The 20,376-nt window shown below is 44.0% G+C and overlaps 2 protein-coding genes across 6 annotated transcripts in view; one reads left to right on the forward strand and one right to left on the reverse strand.

Annotated features, from left to right (window-relative positions):
• LOC149314327 (leucine-rich repeat-containing protein 56-like) overlaps window positions 1-16,994 on the forward strand; it is a 78,729-nt gene extending 61,735 nt beyond the window's left edge. For all 5 annotated transcript variants that reach the window (XM_089520861.1, XM_089520863.1, XM_089520864.1 and 2 more), the window contains 4 exons: window positions 77-207; window positions 2,101-2,300; window positions 10,735-11,083; window positions 13,223-16,994. In XM_089520861.1, the coding sequence (XP_089376987.1) occupies window positions 77-207; window positions 2,101-2,300; window positions 10,735-11,083; window positions 13,223-13,415 (873 nt within the window). In that variant the 3' untranslated portion in view covers window positions 13,416-16,994. The remainder of the gene's footprint in view (window positions 1-76; window positions 208-2,100; window positions 2,301-10,734; window positions 11,084-13,222) is intronic.
• Window positions 16,995-17,138: 144 nt separating this feature from the next.
• The window catches only part of LMNTD2 (lamin tail domain containing 2), a 63,490-nt gene continuing 60,252 nt past the window's right edge, over window positions 17,139-20,376 (reverse strand). Inside the window, exon 14 of the mRNA XM_089523093.1 lies at window positions 17,139-17,285. Coding sequence (XP_089379219.1) covers window positions 17,139-17,285 — 147 coding nt within the window. The remainder of the gene's footprint in view (window positions 17,286-20,376) is intronic.

Consider the following 20,376-nt stretch of genomic DNA (forward strand, 5'->3'; position numbering starts at 1 on the left):
GTTGTACACAAATAAGAGTTGGAAAGTTTTCAGTGAATGTCAGGTATATTCTGACACATTTCCACTACTGTTGCAGTTTGTGGTAACAAAGCTGTTCCAGCCATTGTGTCCTTCATCAGAACACACCTATGACTCTGGAGACACAGATTCGATAAATGGGGAAGACCTCTTTGCTAAGCTAGAAGCCTTGAAAAAGCGTCATCACCAGTAAGAATCCAGGTTTTAATCTCTAAGTTATTAGAGTTCTCAGGTGAGCTTTCCAAGGTAAAGCAGCAAGTAATTTCAACCTCCCCTGAATAGAATTAACATTATAATAACAAATTGGTTTCCATGATTTGTCATTCTAGAAAATCTCTAAGGAAAGTGGGGGGAGAGGATATTGCTGCTAGTCTCTTGATCATTCCAAATCTATGGCGCGGTACAGATGGTCCCAAAGCACCATGCCACTGCTGATTCTAGGGTTAGGGACCACACACCAACCACACGGTCCCTAACCCTAGCACGGAGCGGCGGCAGACTAATGGTGGTGTCCCACATGGGCACTGCTATTTTGATGTAAGTGACATGCAGCATATACACATAGCTGCGCATCGCTTACATCACAAGTGCGCTATTGGTGCACTCATGATGTCCACCTGGCGGCTAAAAAAAGAACCCGTTTTTTCTGGGTCCTTTTTACTCTGGAGGGACACCACATGGTTTGGTGGCTGCAGTGTCCTTCTGGAGGAAAATAGGTCGCTGGCAGGCCACCCTTTTGGGGCGTTCTGTCCCAGACCTATGTTTCCTTAGTTTTTGATGGTGGGAGAGAGGCATGTTGACATTGAATCATATCTGCATCCAAAGTATAGACTAATCTTAAGGTGTGAGTGTAAAGGCTTTGGAAACACCTCGCTTACTCTAGTGTATTATATAAATAAAATGCTGATTAGTCTTTCTGTCTGTTCCCACTGATATAAAATAAGCATGTTAGCCAACTTGTGGCATCAAATTCAGAAGTGATCTGTTTCTAGAACTAATTTCCCCCTCTAAGACAAGTTACTAATCCTGTAAATGGGAGAGTTGATAGCTATTTCATTTCATTTCATTTCATTTGTATGCCACCTTTCTCCCAGAAGGCTGCAAAGGCAATTAACAAATAAAAAAACATTTTAAAAAATGCAACAAAATTTAAAACAGTTAAAATAATCTAAAAGACAGTATAAAATTACATTAAAATATACAATAATTAAAAGCATGACTAAAACACACATACTCCATAAAAACACACACCCTGATATGATTAGATATCAAATGCCTGCTTAAATAAAAATGTCTTGGCTTGTCAGTGAAAGGCAAACAGGGAGGTGGCAAGCCTAGCTTATCTTTATGGATTGAAAATAAAGATGGTGCGAAACAAAGAGTTCCTGGACTCCACATTGTTTCAACATCATCTTACATTACTGCTTTCAGTCATCTTCATTTTTCCTGTCCATGAGGAACTTGGATTCCAGCAGAGGAGCACCACTCTGGAAAGAGTGCTGTATATGCTATTCCTTCTAAGCTGCATCATCATTTTTTTTCAGGGTTTCCCCCTCCAAATCACCACTTTAAAATTAGGAAGGTGTAATATGTGAATGTGAGACATTCCAGTGTATATAGTCCTTGCATCATCCATACATCATATCTATATGATGGGGTTCCAAACAGAAGTGTGGGTGTATGTTTTTTCACTGCTGCTTTCAAAATAGTTTATCATCTGTAAAATGAAACAATTTGAAACCAGATGCTAAAGACTAGTACCAAGGCTAAATAATATATTGGTCCTAATTTCCCAAAGCAGCTCCCTGTATTGTCATTTGTTTCTAAAAGAGATTAGCTGTAGCCCAAAGTAGAAATTCATTTTAAAGTGATGTAAGATTTAGATTAGCCTTAAGACCTTGCATTAGGTGCCAGGGCTAAAGCTCACATCAGGAAGTTTTACCATGGAAAGTTTTATACTTGCTTAGATTAATTATATACTTTAATTATAATATAGTTTGTTTGGATCATTAAATACGTTGTAAAATCTTCAAGGATTGGGGGAGGATGAACTTCTAACTAAACAGCTAAAACCTCTAATAGGCATCTGCAAGTCCTCCAAAGGGAGAAATTACCACAGGTACTAAAAATAACAAACATTGAAGAGGAGGAAGAGGAAGAAGAACAGGACTGCAGCCTCAATGACAGCAGTGATGAAGACCAGAAAAGAACTATTCAGAACATCATGGAAATCACATCATCCAATTCCTTCTGTCAGTCCCATCTTTCTCGGTCATCATCAGGTAGAGCTAATAGTGCTTGTTCAGATGTTGCATGCAATATTACCACTCACTTGCAAACTTTTACATAATAGTCAAAGAAGCTCATAGTAGAAATGTGAAATGCAGCATCTTGATGATGTTTTGAAAGAGCTGACAGGTATCCAATCATTCTAAAGTGACATTTGATTTGGCACTAACACTATGTGTTAACAATAAAGATAGGTAAAATAACCCTAAAAGACACAGAGGATCTGTTGCCACACTGAAAGTTGACCTAAAACTTTGTAGCATAGTTGAGCTACACAGATGCCTTCTCAGTGTAGCTCCGATTGAGAAAAAGAATCTGACTCAATTCCTGCTACAAATGCAGCTAGAAGAAGTTACTAATCAAATTCTTGAATCAAAAAAAGCTGTTAACACAACAGCAAATCCAGCTCTCCTCAGGGCCCGTGAAGCAATGCATAAAAGACAAAGATTTTAAAATCTTATCTAAAACTAAGCTAAAATGGCCTCTACAAACTAGTTTCAAACCCCACTCACAACTGTTAAAAAAGTAAATCTTGGTTTTTAGCATCAAAGGTCATATTAAGGATATGATTAACAACTCCAAAACAAATAGCATGTAGATTATATGAATTTAGGACTGGTACAGACTGGTACTTTGCACCAGCCTGGGGCCGAAAGTAAGGCTCGGGAGAGTGGAGTGTCCACATGCTCCCAAGTCCTTCCGTGCACCATGGTTGCCATCTTGGCGCTACCATTTACACAGTGCACGCGACGATGATGTGGCTCATGCACAGCATCCAAATGGCATGGCACATGGGAGATGTCACAGCGCTGCTCCAGAGCGCTCATGGCGCCTCTGCAGTGGCAGAGAAAGGAGATGCTTTTTGGGGCTCCTTTTTGGAGCAGATCGTTGCCGTGCCATGCAGTTGCTACAGCAATGATCTGAGGAGAAATCTGTACAGCCCCTTAATAAAACAACAGCTAACTGGCAGTCAATTAGCAAGAAATCTTATGTGGGCCATAATTTGGTCCCTAAGACTATTTTGATTGGTCTCAATCTATATTTTGGAAAATTTATCAAAATTATTATACAAATGGTGTAGAACGCCACTTCACATTTCCAGAATTAAAGATGTAGGATCAGGTTTTTGTTGGAGGAACTGTGGTTCTACAGCCCCACTGGCATTTGTGATGGGGCTGCTAGTTGACAGTTGCTTTTGGGGTTTGATTGTTCAAGAACTTTTCTCTCTATTGAAGATGCGAATTGTGAAGGTTCTTCTTTGTGGACTCTGTGCCTCACATAATTGGGTACTGCGCCTGCACAGAGACTCCATTCGGAAGCGGACAAGCTTAGCAGATTGGTGGGAAGTCCCGCCCACTCCCATGTACTGAGCATGCCCAACCCTGCCAATCTAGCTCCTCCTTCAGTTCTTTCGTTCGCCGCAAGAGAAACATCTCCTTTGGTTTGCTCCTGAGCTGAGTAGATTCTACTGTACGGTAGACTGTTTGTCTTTCTTTTTTTTCCTTACTGTACAATAGATTTTTGTCTTTTCTCCATTTTTTCGAGCATTGCCCTCTAAAATTTTTGATTATTGTGTTAGAAAAGTGTTGCCAACCCCAACAGGCCTACCACTTCTAGGCCTCTTATGGCCGCCCTTTTAAAACATTGTTCTGAATGCGACGGTAAAATTGCTTTCAGTGACGGCCATTCTAAATGCCTTTTTTGTCTAGGGGAAGCCCATAACTCTGATAGGTGCCCCCATTGTAGAGCTTTCACTGCGGTGACTCTCAGGAATAGAGCCTCCAAACTTAAATCTTTCTTGTGGCTTGCTTTGGCTTTAGATCCCTTGGGAACAATTCTCACCCACAAACTTCCTAGAATTCCTAAAATTTCAAGGCCTTCGACGTCGACAACTACTACCTCAATGTCAACATCGACATTGATCTCCGCTTCCGCATCATCGGCGGCATTGACGTCGAAAACCTCGATGTCACAATCATCTTCTTCTGAGTCATCCTTGCCTCAAGAGGTCCCCTCGGTCTTGCAACAGAGACCTCAGAAATCCAAAAAGAGGTCTGACGCTTCTCCTGTTTTCGGCAAGCCCAAGAAGAAGCCTAAACCTAAGATGGCGGCTGCTGCTTCAACCACTTCGGCCCTGGCGCCGGTGTCGGCCTCGACTTCGTTGTCTGCCCCGGTTTCGACATCGTTAGCTTTAGCTGTCGCTAAGCTTGATTACACATTGGCTTTCTATATGCCCGCCTCTACATCGGCGGATGATTTCTGTCCCCCATCCCAGTCACTGTTTTAGACTCGGCATCAGGGATTCTTGACTCGATGTCGACGGCTATCTCTGTGCCTACGCCTTCAACTGTCGCCACTCTGGTCCCAACGACGATATCTCCTCTGCCACCGGTGCCAACTACATTATCGTGTGGTGACTCCACTGAAGGCATACAGACTCTCCTTCTTGCCTTCACCTCTGCTTCCTTGAAGGCAGTTGCCGACCAGAGCCCACAGATCCCCTTCGCCTCAAGATTGAGACAGATACAGATATGGCTTGCTTCATTCTTCGGGGTCCTACGTCGCTCGTTATCAAGCTGAAGAATATTGGAGAGAACGACCCTCCTCATATAGATCCTATTCTCCCTACTATAGAGATCGGTATCATTACCATGATCTCTGTGATGACTCTCCTCGTTATCGATGCTGCTCTCGCTCACCTCAACGTTGTTCTCATTCACCTTCTCGGCGTCATTCTCGATCTCGCTATCCTAAAAATGATGACCGCTATTGTGTCCCATCACCAGCACCTCGTGGTACAGCCACTGTCCCCCGCCCCTCGGCTTCTCCCATTCACTCTACAGTGGAGACCATTGTCTTGACGTCGATCTTGATGTCGATGGTGTCGCCCATATCGTCTATAATTCCTATTATAACCTCGACATCAACAGTTCCACTGTCAATTCCCCAGGTACTCCCATCTGTAGCTCTCTCTGTACCTACTGTGCTACATTCCACTGAAGAATCCACATATGAGCCAGAGCTATCTCCTCATTCTCCATCGCCAGTGATAACTTCCCCTCAGGAAGAATAAACAATACAAGAGACGTCAATGGCATGACAGATCAGCCCCTTATTATTATTATTCTCAACCGCGCTCTGGAAACTCTTCTCAATATAAGGGCTTTTCACAACAGTCTTCAGGAAGACCCTATAAACAACACAACAAACAACAAAATAACCAACAACAACAATGTCAAAATCAACAACAATCTTCGAAGAAGCCTTCTTCTTCTAAGTCCCATTTCTGACAACTCCACTGAGACAACACTATCATCCATTCTCTCTCTCTCCCTTTGTCTGCCCCCCAACCCAGGCTGTCCAGTTTTTATGACCAATGTTGTCAAATCATCTCCGACACCTGGGTCCTTACCATCATTCATTTGGGCTAAGCCATAGAATTCTCAAGTATTCCTCCACGTGGCGTTTTTTGTTCCACTCCATCTTCCCCTACTTTCCAAGAAGAGATCGTCTCCCTTCTCGACAGAGGTGCCATCCAACACATTCCACCCAGTTGCAGACTAATGGCTACTTTTCTCGGTACTTCACAGTTCTGAATCAAGGTGTTGGGCTCCGCCCCATTCTGGACTTGAGAGGGGTCAACTCTTACATCAAAACTCCCAAGTTCAAGATGTTAACTCTCCAAACAGTCCTCCCCTTCCTCCATCAAGGAGATTGGTTCACGTCGATTGATCTGAAAGATGCTTATTTCCACATCAGCATCAGACCACGACACCGCAAATTTCTTCGGTTTGCCATCGATGGAGATATCTTTCAATATACCGTTCTTCCCTTCGGCCTTTCCACTGCTCCATGCGTCTTCACCAAATGCATGGCAGCAGTCATCTCTCACCTTCGAATACAGGGAATAATGATTTTTCCATTTCTCGATGACTGGCTGCTGGTGTTGTCTTCTCAGACTCAGTTGTTCAAAGACATTCACGGAAAGTTGTCTCTTATCACCAACCTAGGCCTCACCATCAATCCCTCCAAGTCTATCTTCCAACCAGTAAGAATGATTGAATATTTAGGCACATCTCTGGACTCTATCATGGCACATGCCTATCTGCCCATCAGAAGAGCAGACTCCCTCTGGTCCTCTCCAAGGTCCGTCCTACAGCGAGGGACATTCAACAGTTTCTGGGCTACGTGGTGTCCACCACGGCTGTGGTCTATCTTTCTCGCCTAAGGTTCAGGCCCCTCCAAAGCTGGTTTCTTTCTGTCTTCGATCACCTGGAACACAAACAATCCAAGAGACTCACAGTTCCCCAACTGGTCAAGGACTCTCTCTCCTGGTGGCTTGTTCCCGACAATGTCCTCAAGGGGATGCCCTTCCAGGTCCCAGAATCCTCTACGATGGTCATCACAGACACGTCCACAACAAGCTAAGGCGCCCACCTCAAAGACCTCTGCATTCAAAGTCGTTGATCTCCCTCGGAGAGTGAGATGCACATCAATGCCCTGGAACTCCTGGCTGTGATCAAGGCCTTTTGGGCCTTCGAACCACATCTTCTTCATAGAGTTGTACAAGTAGTAACAGACAACACAACAACAGTCTGTTACATCAACAAACAAGGCGGCACACATTCCTCTGTCCTACTCCATCTAGCCCAACAGCTTTGGACTTGGTGCCATCATCGATCCATCCACCCAGTGGCAATTCATCTCGCCGGCAAAGACAATGTCTTGGCAGACTCTCTCAGCAGGGACAAGGTCCTTCAACACGAATGGACGATGTCTCTTCAAGCCTTCCAACTTCTCACCTCCCGATGGGGGACTCCATCCTTGGACCTCTTTGCCACTCTGGACAATATCCAGTGCCCACAATTCTGCATCAGGGCGGGCAGGGGATACGGTTCTCTGGGAGATGAATTCCTACACAGTTGGAACAGAGAATTCCTCTATGCCTTCCCTCCGCTACCACTTGTAGCGAAGGTTGTCAACAAGATGACCAGAGACAGAGCCAAAGTGATTCTGCTGGCCCCACTCTGGCCAAGACAACCTTGGTTCACCCCCCTGCTCCACCTGTCCAGGAGTCAATACTTCAAACTTCCAAATTGGCCGGACCTTCTGTCTCACTCCCACGGAGCGGGCCTTCATCCAGACCTCCTCAGTCTACACCTGACAGCTTGGAGGATCAGACCCTGAACTCTTCAGAATTGCTCAAGGTCTTGTCAGCCTCTAGAAAGGACTCTACTAAACGATCCTACTTCTACAAATGGAACCGTTTTTGTCAATTTGCTACAGCTAGAGCTGAACCCTCCAGTTCTGTGAGCCTTTCTACAGCCTTACACTTCCTTTTACACCTTCGTGATCAAGTTTGGCCTTCTCTCTCAAAGTCTGTCTGCCATAGTTGCCAAGCAGCCTCCTGGTTCGCCATCAGCTCTCCTTTTCACCACACCGACTATGAAAAGGTTCTTCAAAGGCCTCCATCATCTCCATCCTCCGATGCCTCCTTTGGCCCCGACAAGGTCTCTCTCTTTGGTGCTTACACAGCTGACTAGGTCTCCCTTTGAACCCTTGGGCTCGGCCTGTCTGAGACTGCTGACTCTAAAGGTGTCTTTCCTTGTGGCCATTACTTCAACCAGACATGCTTCTGAACTGACAGCAGTGCGCTCTGATGAACCTTTTCTTGTTTTCCACAGAGACAAAGTGGTTCTCAGACCTGACATCTCATTCCTCCCTAAGGTGGTTTCCCCTTTCCACATTTCTCAAGACATTGTTCTACCCAATTTCTACCCAGACCCATCTACACCTCTGGAAAAGACTATGCACATGCTAGATGTTCACCGTGCTTTGGCATTTTATGTCCAACGTTCTGCTGAGTTCAGGTTGACTAACAAGTTGTTTATTTGTTACGGTGGATCCAGAAAGGGCCACCCTGTTTCTGCACAAAGGTTCTCAAAATGGATTGCTCAGACTATTTCTCTGGCTTATGAGCTGGCCAAACGGCCTCTTCCTGTTGGTGTACGTTCACACTCAACCAGGGCTGTTGCTTCTTCCGATGCCTTCCTAAGAGGTGTCCCTCTGCCTGATGTCTGTAAGGCAGCCACATGGTTTCAGCCATCCACTTTTATTTTTTTTTTATTTATTTAGGTATTTATATCCCGCCCTTCAGCCCTAATGGCTCTCAGGGCAGCTTACATTTATTATTTTTTAACCAGACAGTTCTCTGCCCGCAGGCTTACAATCTAAAAGACATGACACAAAAGGAGAAGGGAATGTTGAGGGGGGAGGGGATCAGGTCCAGCATTCTTCTCTCCCTCTGAGGCCTGGACCAAGGCAGATGGACCGGTACAACCAGCTAGATTCCAGGTCTCATCGAGATGCCAGTTTTGGTTGTGCTGTTCTTTTCTCTATTTTGCAGTGACCTTCCCACCTCCTTAGGTTAGCTTTTTAGTCACCCAGTTGTGTGAGGCACAGAGACCACGAAGAAGAGCAGGCTACTCACCTGTAACTGTGGTTCTTTGAGTGGTCATCTGTGCCCTCACACAAATCCTGCCCTACCTTTCCTCGGACAGGTCCCTGCCTTGTTTTTGCAGAGGACTTGAACTGAAGGAGGAGCTAGATTGGCGGGTTTGGGCATGCTCAGTACATGGGAGTGGGCGGGGCTTCCCGCCAATCTGCTCAGCTTTTCAGCTTCTGAATGGAGTCTCTGCACAGGCGTAGTATCCAATTGTGTGAGGGCACACATGACCACTCGAAGAACCACAATTACAGGTGAGTAACCTGTTCATCCCAAGCTATATGTACTTAGAGCCTGAACAGACAGGCCAAAGTAAAGCTGCTTTGGGTCACTTTGGAGGTATACTGTTTAAATGCTGTATGTGTCCTAAGAGGCTGGAAGCCACGCCAAAGCCATGCTCCAGTCCTAAGGACTGGAGCGCAGCTTTGGCGCAGCTTCTGGCCTGTTAAGACACATGCAGCATTTAAACAGCATACCTCCAAAATCACCCAAAGCAGCTTTATTTTGGCCTGTCTGTTCGGGCCCTAAATCATTTTGTATAAGTAATATTTTGCATTGTAGCAGCTTGATGGGTAATAGCTCAAGGATGGAAATATGGTCACTATTACTATCTGTATGGTATGAAGAGATGTTGTTTACAGCTGTTATGGAAAAATTGTCTCATAATGTCTTATTAAGTAAAGGAAAAGTTAAACCAGATGCATTTTTTAAAAACTGATATCCATATATCCAACACGTTAATGACAAAAAAACAGATACAAGTGCTTCAGATAAATACAAATTAGAATGGTGCACTTTGAAGGAGGAAGACTAATCTGGGTAATTTGGACTGTTTTATTATTACTGTACAATGTTATAATTTATATGATAGTGGCATTTCTGGACAAGAACTAATTTTACACTATTCTTTTCTTTTCGTTTTCTTTATTATTACAAGAATATTACTATTTTTGTTTGATAATGTATTAAGCTTTAGAATTTAAATAATAATAATAATAATAATAACAACAACATATGAAGCAAGTCAGTCTTGGCTGCCAACCAGATTCTCTGTAGGGATGGAGCCAATCTGTCTTCTCCTGACAGAAAATTCAATAACTGAGGCACCACAGAGGAGGTCCTGTCTTACCAACTCACCAACCTAGTCTCTTGCCTTGAGAGGACATGGGACAGGGCCTCTGTTGAGGATCTGAAAATTCTAGGCAGGCTTATATGGAGAAAAGGGCCTCAAGTCATTTATGACTTTGTAGGTGAAAACCAGCACCTTGAACTGAGATTGGATGCAGACTAGAAATCAGATACTGGTAGCATGTGGCTTCTAAAGCATTCATCAGGCAGCACTCTAGCTGCCACCTTTTGTACTAGTATTAACTTTACACATTTTTCAGTAGTTTAATCTGCGAACCGCTGTCACCAAATCTGCCTTCCCTAGAAAGAGGGACAGCTATTGTGATAGCTGAAGCTGAGCAAAAGCAGTCTAGGCCCCTGCTGCCACATGGTCTTCCAGGAGCAGTGCAGCCCCATCCAGAACATACTCATGAAGTTGTGTCTAGAGTCCATCTTCTATGCAAGGTAGTATGCAGGGGTATAGAACAGATTACTCTTTCCATTGTTTCTTTAACCTGAATAGTAAGTGTGTTTTACTCCTGTTGAAAAGCTCTGCACACATAATGAAGAAGTTCAACTGAACCTCCTAGGGCTTACTTCTTCATCAACAAGCACAGGAATATGCTGTCAGTCCTTCAGGTTTATGGAACTCCTCATAGATGGAGTTCAGGTCTTTTTTCTCACCATAATATGAACAAGAGTTTTTAATCTAAAATTTACGAAAACTTCTTGTTGGTTACTTATGTTTGATGAAGTGTTACTGCTGCATACCATGCTCTGTTTTTAAATTGGTGTGCTTTCTTCTTGTATTTCAGATTCATCATATGTCCTCGAAAATGCATTACCAGCCATTATAAAATACACCCACACACCCTCGCCTCCAAAAAGTCCCTCTCCTGCATCTATACAGAGTGTAGCAGGTGGACTTGTCAGAGCCAGACACCTGAAAATACCCAGTTCAAAAAAGGCAGCTCTACTAAAGCCATCGTCGCCATCACTTGTGAACAGGGATGCAGTGCATCATGTAGTGGAGAAGATTGCTCTGCTGAATCTCCACAGAGGAACTGATACCTCCTGTAATGTTATAGGACAGAGGCATAGGACTTGTAGCTCTGGCAGCAGCAGACCCACTTCAGGACCAGTAGAAATGGAAACAAACTACAGGTTTGTGTACTTATGCAGATCTTTGGCCCAGGTTGCTAAACCAAATAGAAACAACCCTTCACTGGAGAAGGTCGGTTCTTAGTTAGGTTCATAACTCAAAACTGAGCTGGCCATGCCAGAAGCCCATTGACTAAAATAGGTTTAAGTTTATCTAACTTTCAGACTAAGCCAGAACATACTAATCTTAAACTTACTTTAGCTGACCTTTGATCTTGAGTGATGTTACCCTTCTAAAACAGTTCTAAGAAGCTTCACAGACAACCTATATCTGAGATTACTCACAGCTTCCTAGCATGTTTCCATTACATCTCTTGCTTTCATATAGTATTTATTGATTATCTGCTTTGTCTGGTTTTCTGACAAACTATGGTGCGTTACAGACCTCCCCTTTGGGGCGGCCTGTAGGCGCACCTTTCCCCGCCAGATCGGGGCCTCAGCGGCCAGAGCGGCAGCCGCTGAGGCCCCGATCCGCCGCTTTCCGGGCTGCGGGGAAGCGGCAAAAGGCCCCTTCCCCGCAGCCTGGAAAGGGGTGTCCTTGGGGCTTCAAGCCCCAAGGACACCCCGTGGCGGCAGGGAGAGGGAGAAAGGAGCCGTTTGGCCCCTTTCTCCTTTGGTCCGCTGGGCGCAGCCGTGTGAAGGCTGCGCCCAGCGGACCAAACCAGGAAGGAGATTCGAAACGGAGCTCCTTCCGGGGTCGCGGAAAGGGCGCCCTAGGCGCCCTGCCGCGACCCCAATACGTCACAACCGCGCGCGCCTCATTTGGAGGCGGCGCAGCTGTGACGTATCGATGACGGCGGTCGTGTGGAACGGCCGCTGCCATTTTGTGCGCGCACAGCGCGCACTAGGGGTAGGGCGGTGCAGAAGCACCGCCCCGCCTTAACCGTAGTACGCGCTCTGTGCGTACTTTTTAGCCCGTGTGTAACGGGCCTTTGTCTCCCAAACTGGCTTGCATCAGTCAATACTGTATTTTAAAATGGTGCTGTGATTGGCACAGGACAAGACCCATGCCTTGCTTTCAGGCTGACAAGTTAAGAAGACAGAACATGCAAGGGAAGGGTCTCTGGCGGGTGGAAAGAGAGGAATGATGACCAATTTGACATTTTCAGAAATATTTCAAAACTCTGCAGCTTACTGGGGAGATACAGAAGCAAAATCTAGCCCTTACTACTGTTGCCCATTCCAATCCAGCCAGTAGCAGAGGATAGAGTGACGTTTCTCTTGCCTCTGAAATCCTAGGTTAAAACCCCAATTCCTTTCTGGTAGAGAACAGGGAAATGAGCCCCTTTGCCACACTGGATGACGTTCTTCCTAGGAGGCAGGGGTGCAGTTTCTAAGTGGCCCTTGTAACAAACTCTTGTGGCATTTTTAATCTCTAAAGTTCTAGAGGATAGTAAACTAACCTAACCACTTGTCACTGTATTTAGCTAGTATTGTATTTTAGCCAGGGCTAATTAGGCCGGAGCTCCAGTAAATTTTCTTAATGTTTTATCTCAGGGCCCAGCTATAGGTCACTTCTCCCCTCTGTCCTATGGCATCATTCATTTATCTGTCAAATGATGTCTTTATCTTGTTTATTATCATCCTGTCACCACTACTGCACCAGTACTACATAAGAATGTAACATGTAACAGAGGGGCAGGAGCAGGGAAGTGACTGTAACACACCACAAATGAGGTTCCAAAGGTGCTATGGGGACATAGGCCTGTATCTGCTGCATTGGTCAACATGGATTGCACAAGGGCCCAGGAGATACTCAAAAGCACCCAGATTCCTGATTTTTAAAAAAAAAATTGGTGAAAAAACAGCTGAAAAGTCAGATCATCCTCAAAATATAGTGGTTTGACTCCCTTGGCCTTGCAGTACTTCCCCTAGATCAAAACAAACAAAACAAAAAGTCTCAGAAATCAGCTGCATTCTGAGCAATTTCCAGAACTAGCAGAAACACCATGTCACTTCCAGTCAATTCAGGAATGGTGGTGAACCCTATGGGGATTGGGTACAAATGGCCCCTACCTCCTCCACAGTTGTCCCTCCTTGGTTCCTCTTACTAGCCCAATTGTGGTGAGAACAGGATTTGTGGGATAAATTTGGTCTTTCAAACATACAATGTAAACTCATTTTGGTGTTTCTTCTCTTTAGAACTATTTTGGACAGAAACCACCATAACAAGATAAATATGCATCAACCTGTTGTCCACTCATGCCCCATAAAGCCAAGGAGATTTTCAGTATTGAATGTGGGTCACCCTCTGACCGCCAAGGCTGCCCTGCAGAGATTGCCAAATAAGCCGGATATTTCAATGACAACTCAAAGCAAGACTCACAAATTGTAGGAAATGCCCTGAGTAGCTCTGCAGCTATTGTTGCCAAGACACAAAAGCATTCAGCTGCTGCCTCTGTTTCCCATCTCCTGATGAGGTACTTTCTCTGATTTATCCTGATCACTGAATACAACAGTGTCCCCAGACAAGCAAGGCAATTTAAAAACAGCCACTTGATGTACCTCCAACAAAAAATGCAGCTGTAAAGAGAGAATCTACAAGTCTCTGATAAGCCATTTTAGCAGCTGTTGTAAAGAAGGGAAAGGAAGCTTGTGCCCCCATAGCCCCTGCAAGTATCTGTCTACCTACTTGATGTCTAGAGAAGTGGCATGACTGGCTTAGGCCCCTTTGGCTCACCCAATGGGAAGAAAGTACAGACAGTCCTTCAGCATCCAGCTGCAGCTATTCACACTTCAGCATTCTGCCAGAGAGACAGGTTCCCTTTAGTAAAATAACAGACCAGAAAAGTCATGTAGCTGAAACTGTCTGGGAATGGAATTGTGTGATTTCCATGTCCTTTGGGCAGGACTCATTTGCAGAACACATCCTTGACTCCTGTACAAACTTCAATTCCACTTCAGTGTGTGAATACTAATGTACATTTTGCTGGAAAGTATGATTTTCGGTTATGGACTTTCTGTGAAGCTGAGATGAAATTTGTAGTATTCATCCAGAATTACTGCTATACAGATATGTCTGAGCTGGCATGTTGTGTTTTCTCCAAGCCAAGTGACTGATGTAAACCTCTTTGCATTGACTGTGCCTGGTTCCCAACAATCCCTCATTTTTCCCTTTTGCTTTTTCATAGCAAATGTACTTATGACCAAATGTTTTGTAACTTTTTCCCTAGATCAGTTTCAGATTGATACTGAAAAATATAGATTTTTGTACAAGTATCTTGAAAGGCAATGGTTGTAGGGAGCTTATCTTATTTGGATGTTCTTATACTGTGTAAGGCTACAAATCGGAGTAAACTGAATTGATTCACATAATGAAGCCCTTGACAATGCATGCAGTTTCCCCTGGTCCCAGCTATGCAGTCAAGAGTGTAAACTTTTATCATGTGAACTAGCAATTCGCATATAAGACAAGCACCAGACTGATTTTTCCAGGTACCACCAGCAGAAAAATCACTGCCATAGTTGTAGAAACAGGTGCTGGCCATATCTCTGACTTCCTAAATTGCACTGGTTTGCACTCAAATCAAAGGGAGAGGCGTTGTGTGAGCTGACATTCAGGCAGGTACACATGGACAAGTAACATGAATTTTTGAAACCAAGTACTGTTATTTAAAAAATATATGCAGCTTGTACTTTATGTTGAAGCTGAAACATTAAAAAAAAACGAGATGCTATTGGGAGTTTCTACCTAATAAGGTGCAGGGCATTTTTAGCCTAAGAGGGAAGAGGGATGCCTAGACTGGAAAGAGCATAGGTCTGTATGGGAGTAGCATCACAATATAGAGAATGATGGTTTACAGACAGGTTGGGAAAATTGCTCTTAACAAGCAGTAGCTATTCAAGCTAATTTTCCTTCAAGCTCTCACTTTGCAGTTGTGATCAAAACTGTTCCTTTCTATATAAATGATATTGGGGGAATCTCAGGTCTGATGCTTGGTATGTTCATAGAGCATCTCTGGGTAAATTGGAGTGTGACAGTATCTCTTCTGCGGATTGTGTAATTCATACTAAAAGTAGACTCACTGAAATCAGTGAGATTTCACTTGGCCATAACTAAAGTTCCATCAGTATGCAAAAGGATCATGTAGCACCTTTGAGTTTAATTGAAAGAGAGAAATTGGCAGCATGAGCTTTTGTAGACTTGAATAGAGAGACCCTGTGCATTTGGAAGTAGACTCAAGCTCGTGCTACCAACTTCTCTCTTTCATAGAATCATAGAGTTGGAAGAAAAGGGCCATCAAGTTCAACCCCCCTGCCATGCAGGAACTCTCAATCAAAGCACCCTCTGACAGATGGCCATCCAGCCTCTGTTTAAAAACCTCCAAAGGAGATTCCACCATTCTCTGAGGCAGCGTATTCCACTGTTGAACAGTTATTACTGTCAGGAAGTTCTTCCTAATGTTGTTCCATGTCCTAATCTCTGGAGCTGCAGAAAACAAGCTTGTTCCATCCTCAATATAGCATCCCTTCAGATATTTAAACAGGGCTATGATATCACTTCTTAACCTTCTTTTTTCCAGGTTAAATATACTGAGCTCTCTAGGTCTCTCCTCATAGGCCTTGGTTTCCAGACTTTCACCATTTTGGTCACCCTCTTCTGGACACACTCCAGAGGAGATGCTCAGTTAGTCTGAAAGGTGCTACAAGATCCTTTTGCATACTGATTTGCCAGACTAACATGGGTATGTCTTTGAAAAGTTCCATTAGTTTTAGTGAGATCTACAGATCCTATTCTTTTTAAGCATAGAACCTGCCCTTATCACAAAGATGGTGTGTGTGTGTGTGTGTGTGTGTTTGATTTTATGATCAAAACAAACAAGCCAAAAAAGATATGTGGGAAAAGGATGCTAATGATCCCCTTCCCTTTAGGTTACTTTGCAATACTTAAAGTGAAGAAAATGCAGCTCATGAACTTTGTGGGGCCCATTGGGCCCCAATTTCCAGTTTTTAAAAATGTTCTGATAGGGGGGTGGCCTACTCAGGGAAGCGGGGAATGAACTACCAGCAAATATGGTAGGTTTGTCCCTACAATGCACAAAGCTCCAGGCCCCCAAAATCAGCAAAAAATGTAACCAAACATTAACATCCCTTCTGGTTATGTCAGGAGTGCCAATACCTCACTCTGTGAGCATATATGATCCCACCCCCACCTGCAGTTGCCTACCTTACTGTAGCTCAGCTTGCCAACTGGTTTTCTCTTTAACTGAGCTCTTATGTAGAAAATGAGCTAACTGGGCTCTTATGTGGGAGAAAAATGCTACAGGAGAGGTGTTGATGGGAAGTAAGGCATTGGTGAAGAATGCAGAACCAAGCCTCACTTCTTTCTTTCTGGGGAAATTCTATGTATAAAGACGTGCTTAATTTATGCCAAATGCCAAGCTATTTTGCCCTGCTCCTACCTGTCTACAATAGGGAGGACCTTCCTTGGGTTAACATATGAACATTGAACACTTAAGCTGATCAGGCATTTGAGAGCACATTCACAAGGTGTCAACATGCTCCTCTTTGTCTCTGCCACCTAGAGCCCTCCTTATTCACCCCAATGTAGTGGTCTTTCCACATTCCAAGACAGTTCAGCATGCCTCAAGAATAATCTTTGAACTGGAGTTACAAGACACAGAAGGACAGATGCCTGCCAGACAAATTGTGGGATTGTACGAGACTCCTCCCTCCTTAACTGTCATCTTCCGGCCTATGAGGGAGAGAATAGGCTGGCCCAGCTCCATCAGGGCTAGCCTGAAGAAGAAGAGCCCTCCCTCCAGTTCATTTGCCTTGGTCCAGGCCTCAGAGGGAGAGAAGAATGCTGGACCTGATTTCCCCCCCCCCCCTCACCATTCCCTTCTTTTGTGTCGTGTCTTTTTAGATTATAAGCCTGAGGGCAGGGAACCGTCTATTATCCCCTCTGTTGTAAGCCGCCCGGATTCCCAGTGATAGGGTGGCATATAAATAAATCCTATTATTATTATTATTATTATTATTATTATTATTATTATTATTATTATTACTGCATATTTAAAGAAAACAAGCAAACCTCCTTTTCTGGTTTGTTAAAATGTTATTTAGCTGGACAGTACCGCCTTAGGTGCAGATCAGTAGTGGTAGGTATATAAGTCATGTACTTGAAACCATATTTTGAACGAGCACTCTTCTGTCCTATAAGAGAAACCATGGGAAGTGTAGTGTCCAGTGTAGTCTTGAACTCCTGAAGGAAAAGAGATTGCTGTTATCAGATAAATATTCATATTAAAATCAGATGTGTTCTGGCAGTTGCCTATTAAATTTCTAAAGCATTATTACAGCGTTTCCCCAACTCCAGAATCTTGGTCTTGGAACTACAGTACATGTAACTAGCAGAAGGGCCATAAAGAGGAATGTTCGACTCTTGTTTCTTCAGGGTGTTGCACTATTAGATAATGGGTGATTTTTGGTGTGCCATCACTTCAGGAAAACTGAGGGCCCAAACAGACAGGCCAAAATAAAGCTTCTTCGGGTCACTTTGGAGGTATGCTGTTTAAATGACACACACATTTAAGAGGCTAGAAGCTGCACCAAAGCCGTGCTCCAGTCCTTAGGACTGGAACGTGGCGTTGGCACGGCTTTCGGATTCCTAGGATGCATGTATCATTTAAACACCATACCTCCAAAGTGACCTGAAGCAGCTTTATTGTGGCCTGTCTGTCCGGGCCCTAAGATTCACAAAGGGGCCAAACAGATAGGCAGAAGCCAACACTTCTGAAGATGGATTGGGGCCATGGCAAACACATGACGTGGCCCCAATCCACCTTCAACCTGGCCGAAAAAGGAGAGGATCTGCTCCTTTTTCGGCCAAGGAAAAGCTGGCTTTGCTGACTTTGCTGTGGTTGCAGGGCAACTTCATGACACTCTGGTGGTCTGCAGCCATGCCACCGGCATGTCATGAAGCCACCCACATCTGAGTAGCTAGGTGGCTTCAAGCTGGCTTCCTGACATCGTTGCAGTGTGTGGTGTCTAAATGTTGCACACCGATGGCACCTGGAAATGGGCTTATTTCACCTGTCTGTTCATCTGTTGTGGCCATCCCATAGGTATCAAGTTGGGTGCTATGGGAAAAGAATGCAGGATTAAATAAGACTTTGGTCTGATCCAGCAGGACTTTTCTTATGTTCTTGGAGTAGTTCTGCAGCAAACCTGTGAGCTAAATTGGGAGCAGGTACATCTCATTTTGTTAGTTCATTAGATGTTAAGAATATCAGTGGCATTTTTTTGTATCTCTGAAGAATTAATCTGCCACCTTGAAATGCTAGTAGAATGTTAACTGGCTGTGCAGATGAAAATGGGTGTAGCAAAGCATACCATTCCCTCACTTAGTTTAACTGCCACATTTTTGTTATTAATAGCTTCTCTGTTGCTTCGTGTACATATCAAATGCTGGATATTTTACAGGTGTTTCTGATGTGATTTGCAGACCTGTATAAATGACGGAATGTAATAGCAGGAAACCTCATCTTAAATAAGTAAGGAAAATAAGTAAGCTTGAGCATGTGGAAGATATTGGGTGGGGAGGGAAGCTTTCTGTTTGTTCCAAATGGATACCACAGTAAGTGGTCATTTCAGTCCTCAGTCCTCACCTAATAGAGTCATTTGAATGGGTGATGTGTAAGAACACTTGAAATTTTAGTGGATTAAACTAGGACAACACTGACTTGTTCAGTTGTGGAAAATATGCCATGCATCTGTTAACATTTATGGACATGGAGTGCATTTTTACAAAATTATATCCCACCTTTCAATGTGAACCACTTTTATGGATAGCATTGTATGATTAGAGTGGTTATCTATGTGTGCCTTTCCACTTAAAAACTGGTATGAGTAGGGACTCACTGAAAAACTAGCAGTTGTTCCTTTGTGTTGCCCACCGTGCTCATGTGAATCTCAGCAGAGTCCCTGTATCCAGTCAGATGCGGCCATATTTTGATGCTGCTAATCATACTCTGTCATTTTGTGTTTGCAAGAGATCAAGAAGGAGCACTGATGCCTTTAAATCTCTTCTAGAGTTAGTGGGATTTGCTGCACACTATGAAATAATTATTTAAGTAGATAAAGTGATATTTATCTAAGAACAAGCAAGAGGAAAGGAGAAGCTATTTCCATGTCAATAACTCAGCACCAAGAGGCGACCTCTCCACTTGCAGTCCACTTATCTGGCTGGCCCAGTTCCAGTGAGTCAATGTTGATACTTAGGGATTCCATACATACACAGACCATGACCCTTTCCTTGTATTTCTTTCTCTCAGGGCTTGCCAATATTATGAGCTTACTATCCTAAAGAGAAGATGGGAAATTGAACGCACACCATCAGAGTCTTTGCACTGCTTTTTTTTTTTAAAGGAAGATGTTCCTAAGTCTAAATTATCACAAGAATCATTACCAGGGATGTGGAGGCAGAAATGCTGCATAATGCTGGCATGAGTCTGAACACGCTGCTCTATGTGTCCCCCCCCCCCCCCCCCCAATATTCCATTTGCTGCCTTTGGCTGTTATACCTGGTATTTGGTTGAGCAAGGGTTTCTGCTTGGCTGTACTGCTGATGCAATAGTATATTTCTCAAAGTGTTTTGTATTATTATTATTATTATTATTATTATTATTATTATTAGTAACCTTTATTTATAAAGCGCTGTAAATTTACACAGCTCTGTACATACAATCTTTTTAATTAGACGGTTCCCTGCCCTCAGGCTTACAATCTAAAGAGACACGACATAAAAGGAGAAGGGAAAGGAGGTGGGGCTAGTAGGCTAATACATATACATAGCAATACAGGAAATGGTTCGATAAAACAGGCATCAAAAGAACATCAAATAGCAAGCGACAATTATGCAATGCCTGGGAACGCTTCTCTGAACAGAATGGTCTTCAACTCTGTTTTGAAGCTGGTTAAAGAAGTGATGGCCCTTGCTTGCGGGGGAAGAAGGTTCCAGGAGTGAGGGGCAGCGAGTGAAAAGGGGCGAATCCGAGATGGGGCAGAGGAAACCCTGGGCTGGGACAGCAGACCTTGACTACCAGAACGGAGGGCCCGAGTGAGAAGGTGAGGAGAAAGAAGGTCTGATAAGTAAGGAGGGGCCAGCCCATGGAGGGCTTTAAACGTCGACAGCAGGAGCTTATACTGAATACGGAAAGGGAGGGGGAGCCAGTGAAGGGATGCCAACACAGGAGAGATGTGGTCAGAGCGGTGGGCGGATGTGATAATGCGTGCAGCTGAATGCTGGACAGAGATTAAAGGACGGAGGTGAGAAAGAGGAAGCCCAGCCAGGA

Source organism: Sceloporus occidentalis, unplaced genomic scaffold, assembly GCF_023333645.1.
Source record: "Sceloporus occidentalis isolate IW3139 unplaced genomic scaffold, rSceOcc1.0.p SCAF_4, whole genome shotgun sequence".
In the NCBI taxonomy this organism is placed as follows: domain Eukaryota; kingdom Metazoa; phylum Chordata; class Lepidosauria; order Squamata; family Phrynosomatidae; genus Sceloporus; species Sceloporus occidentalis.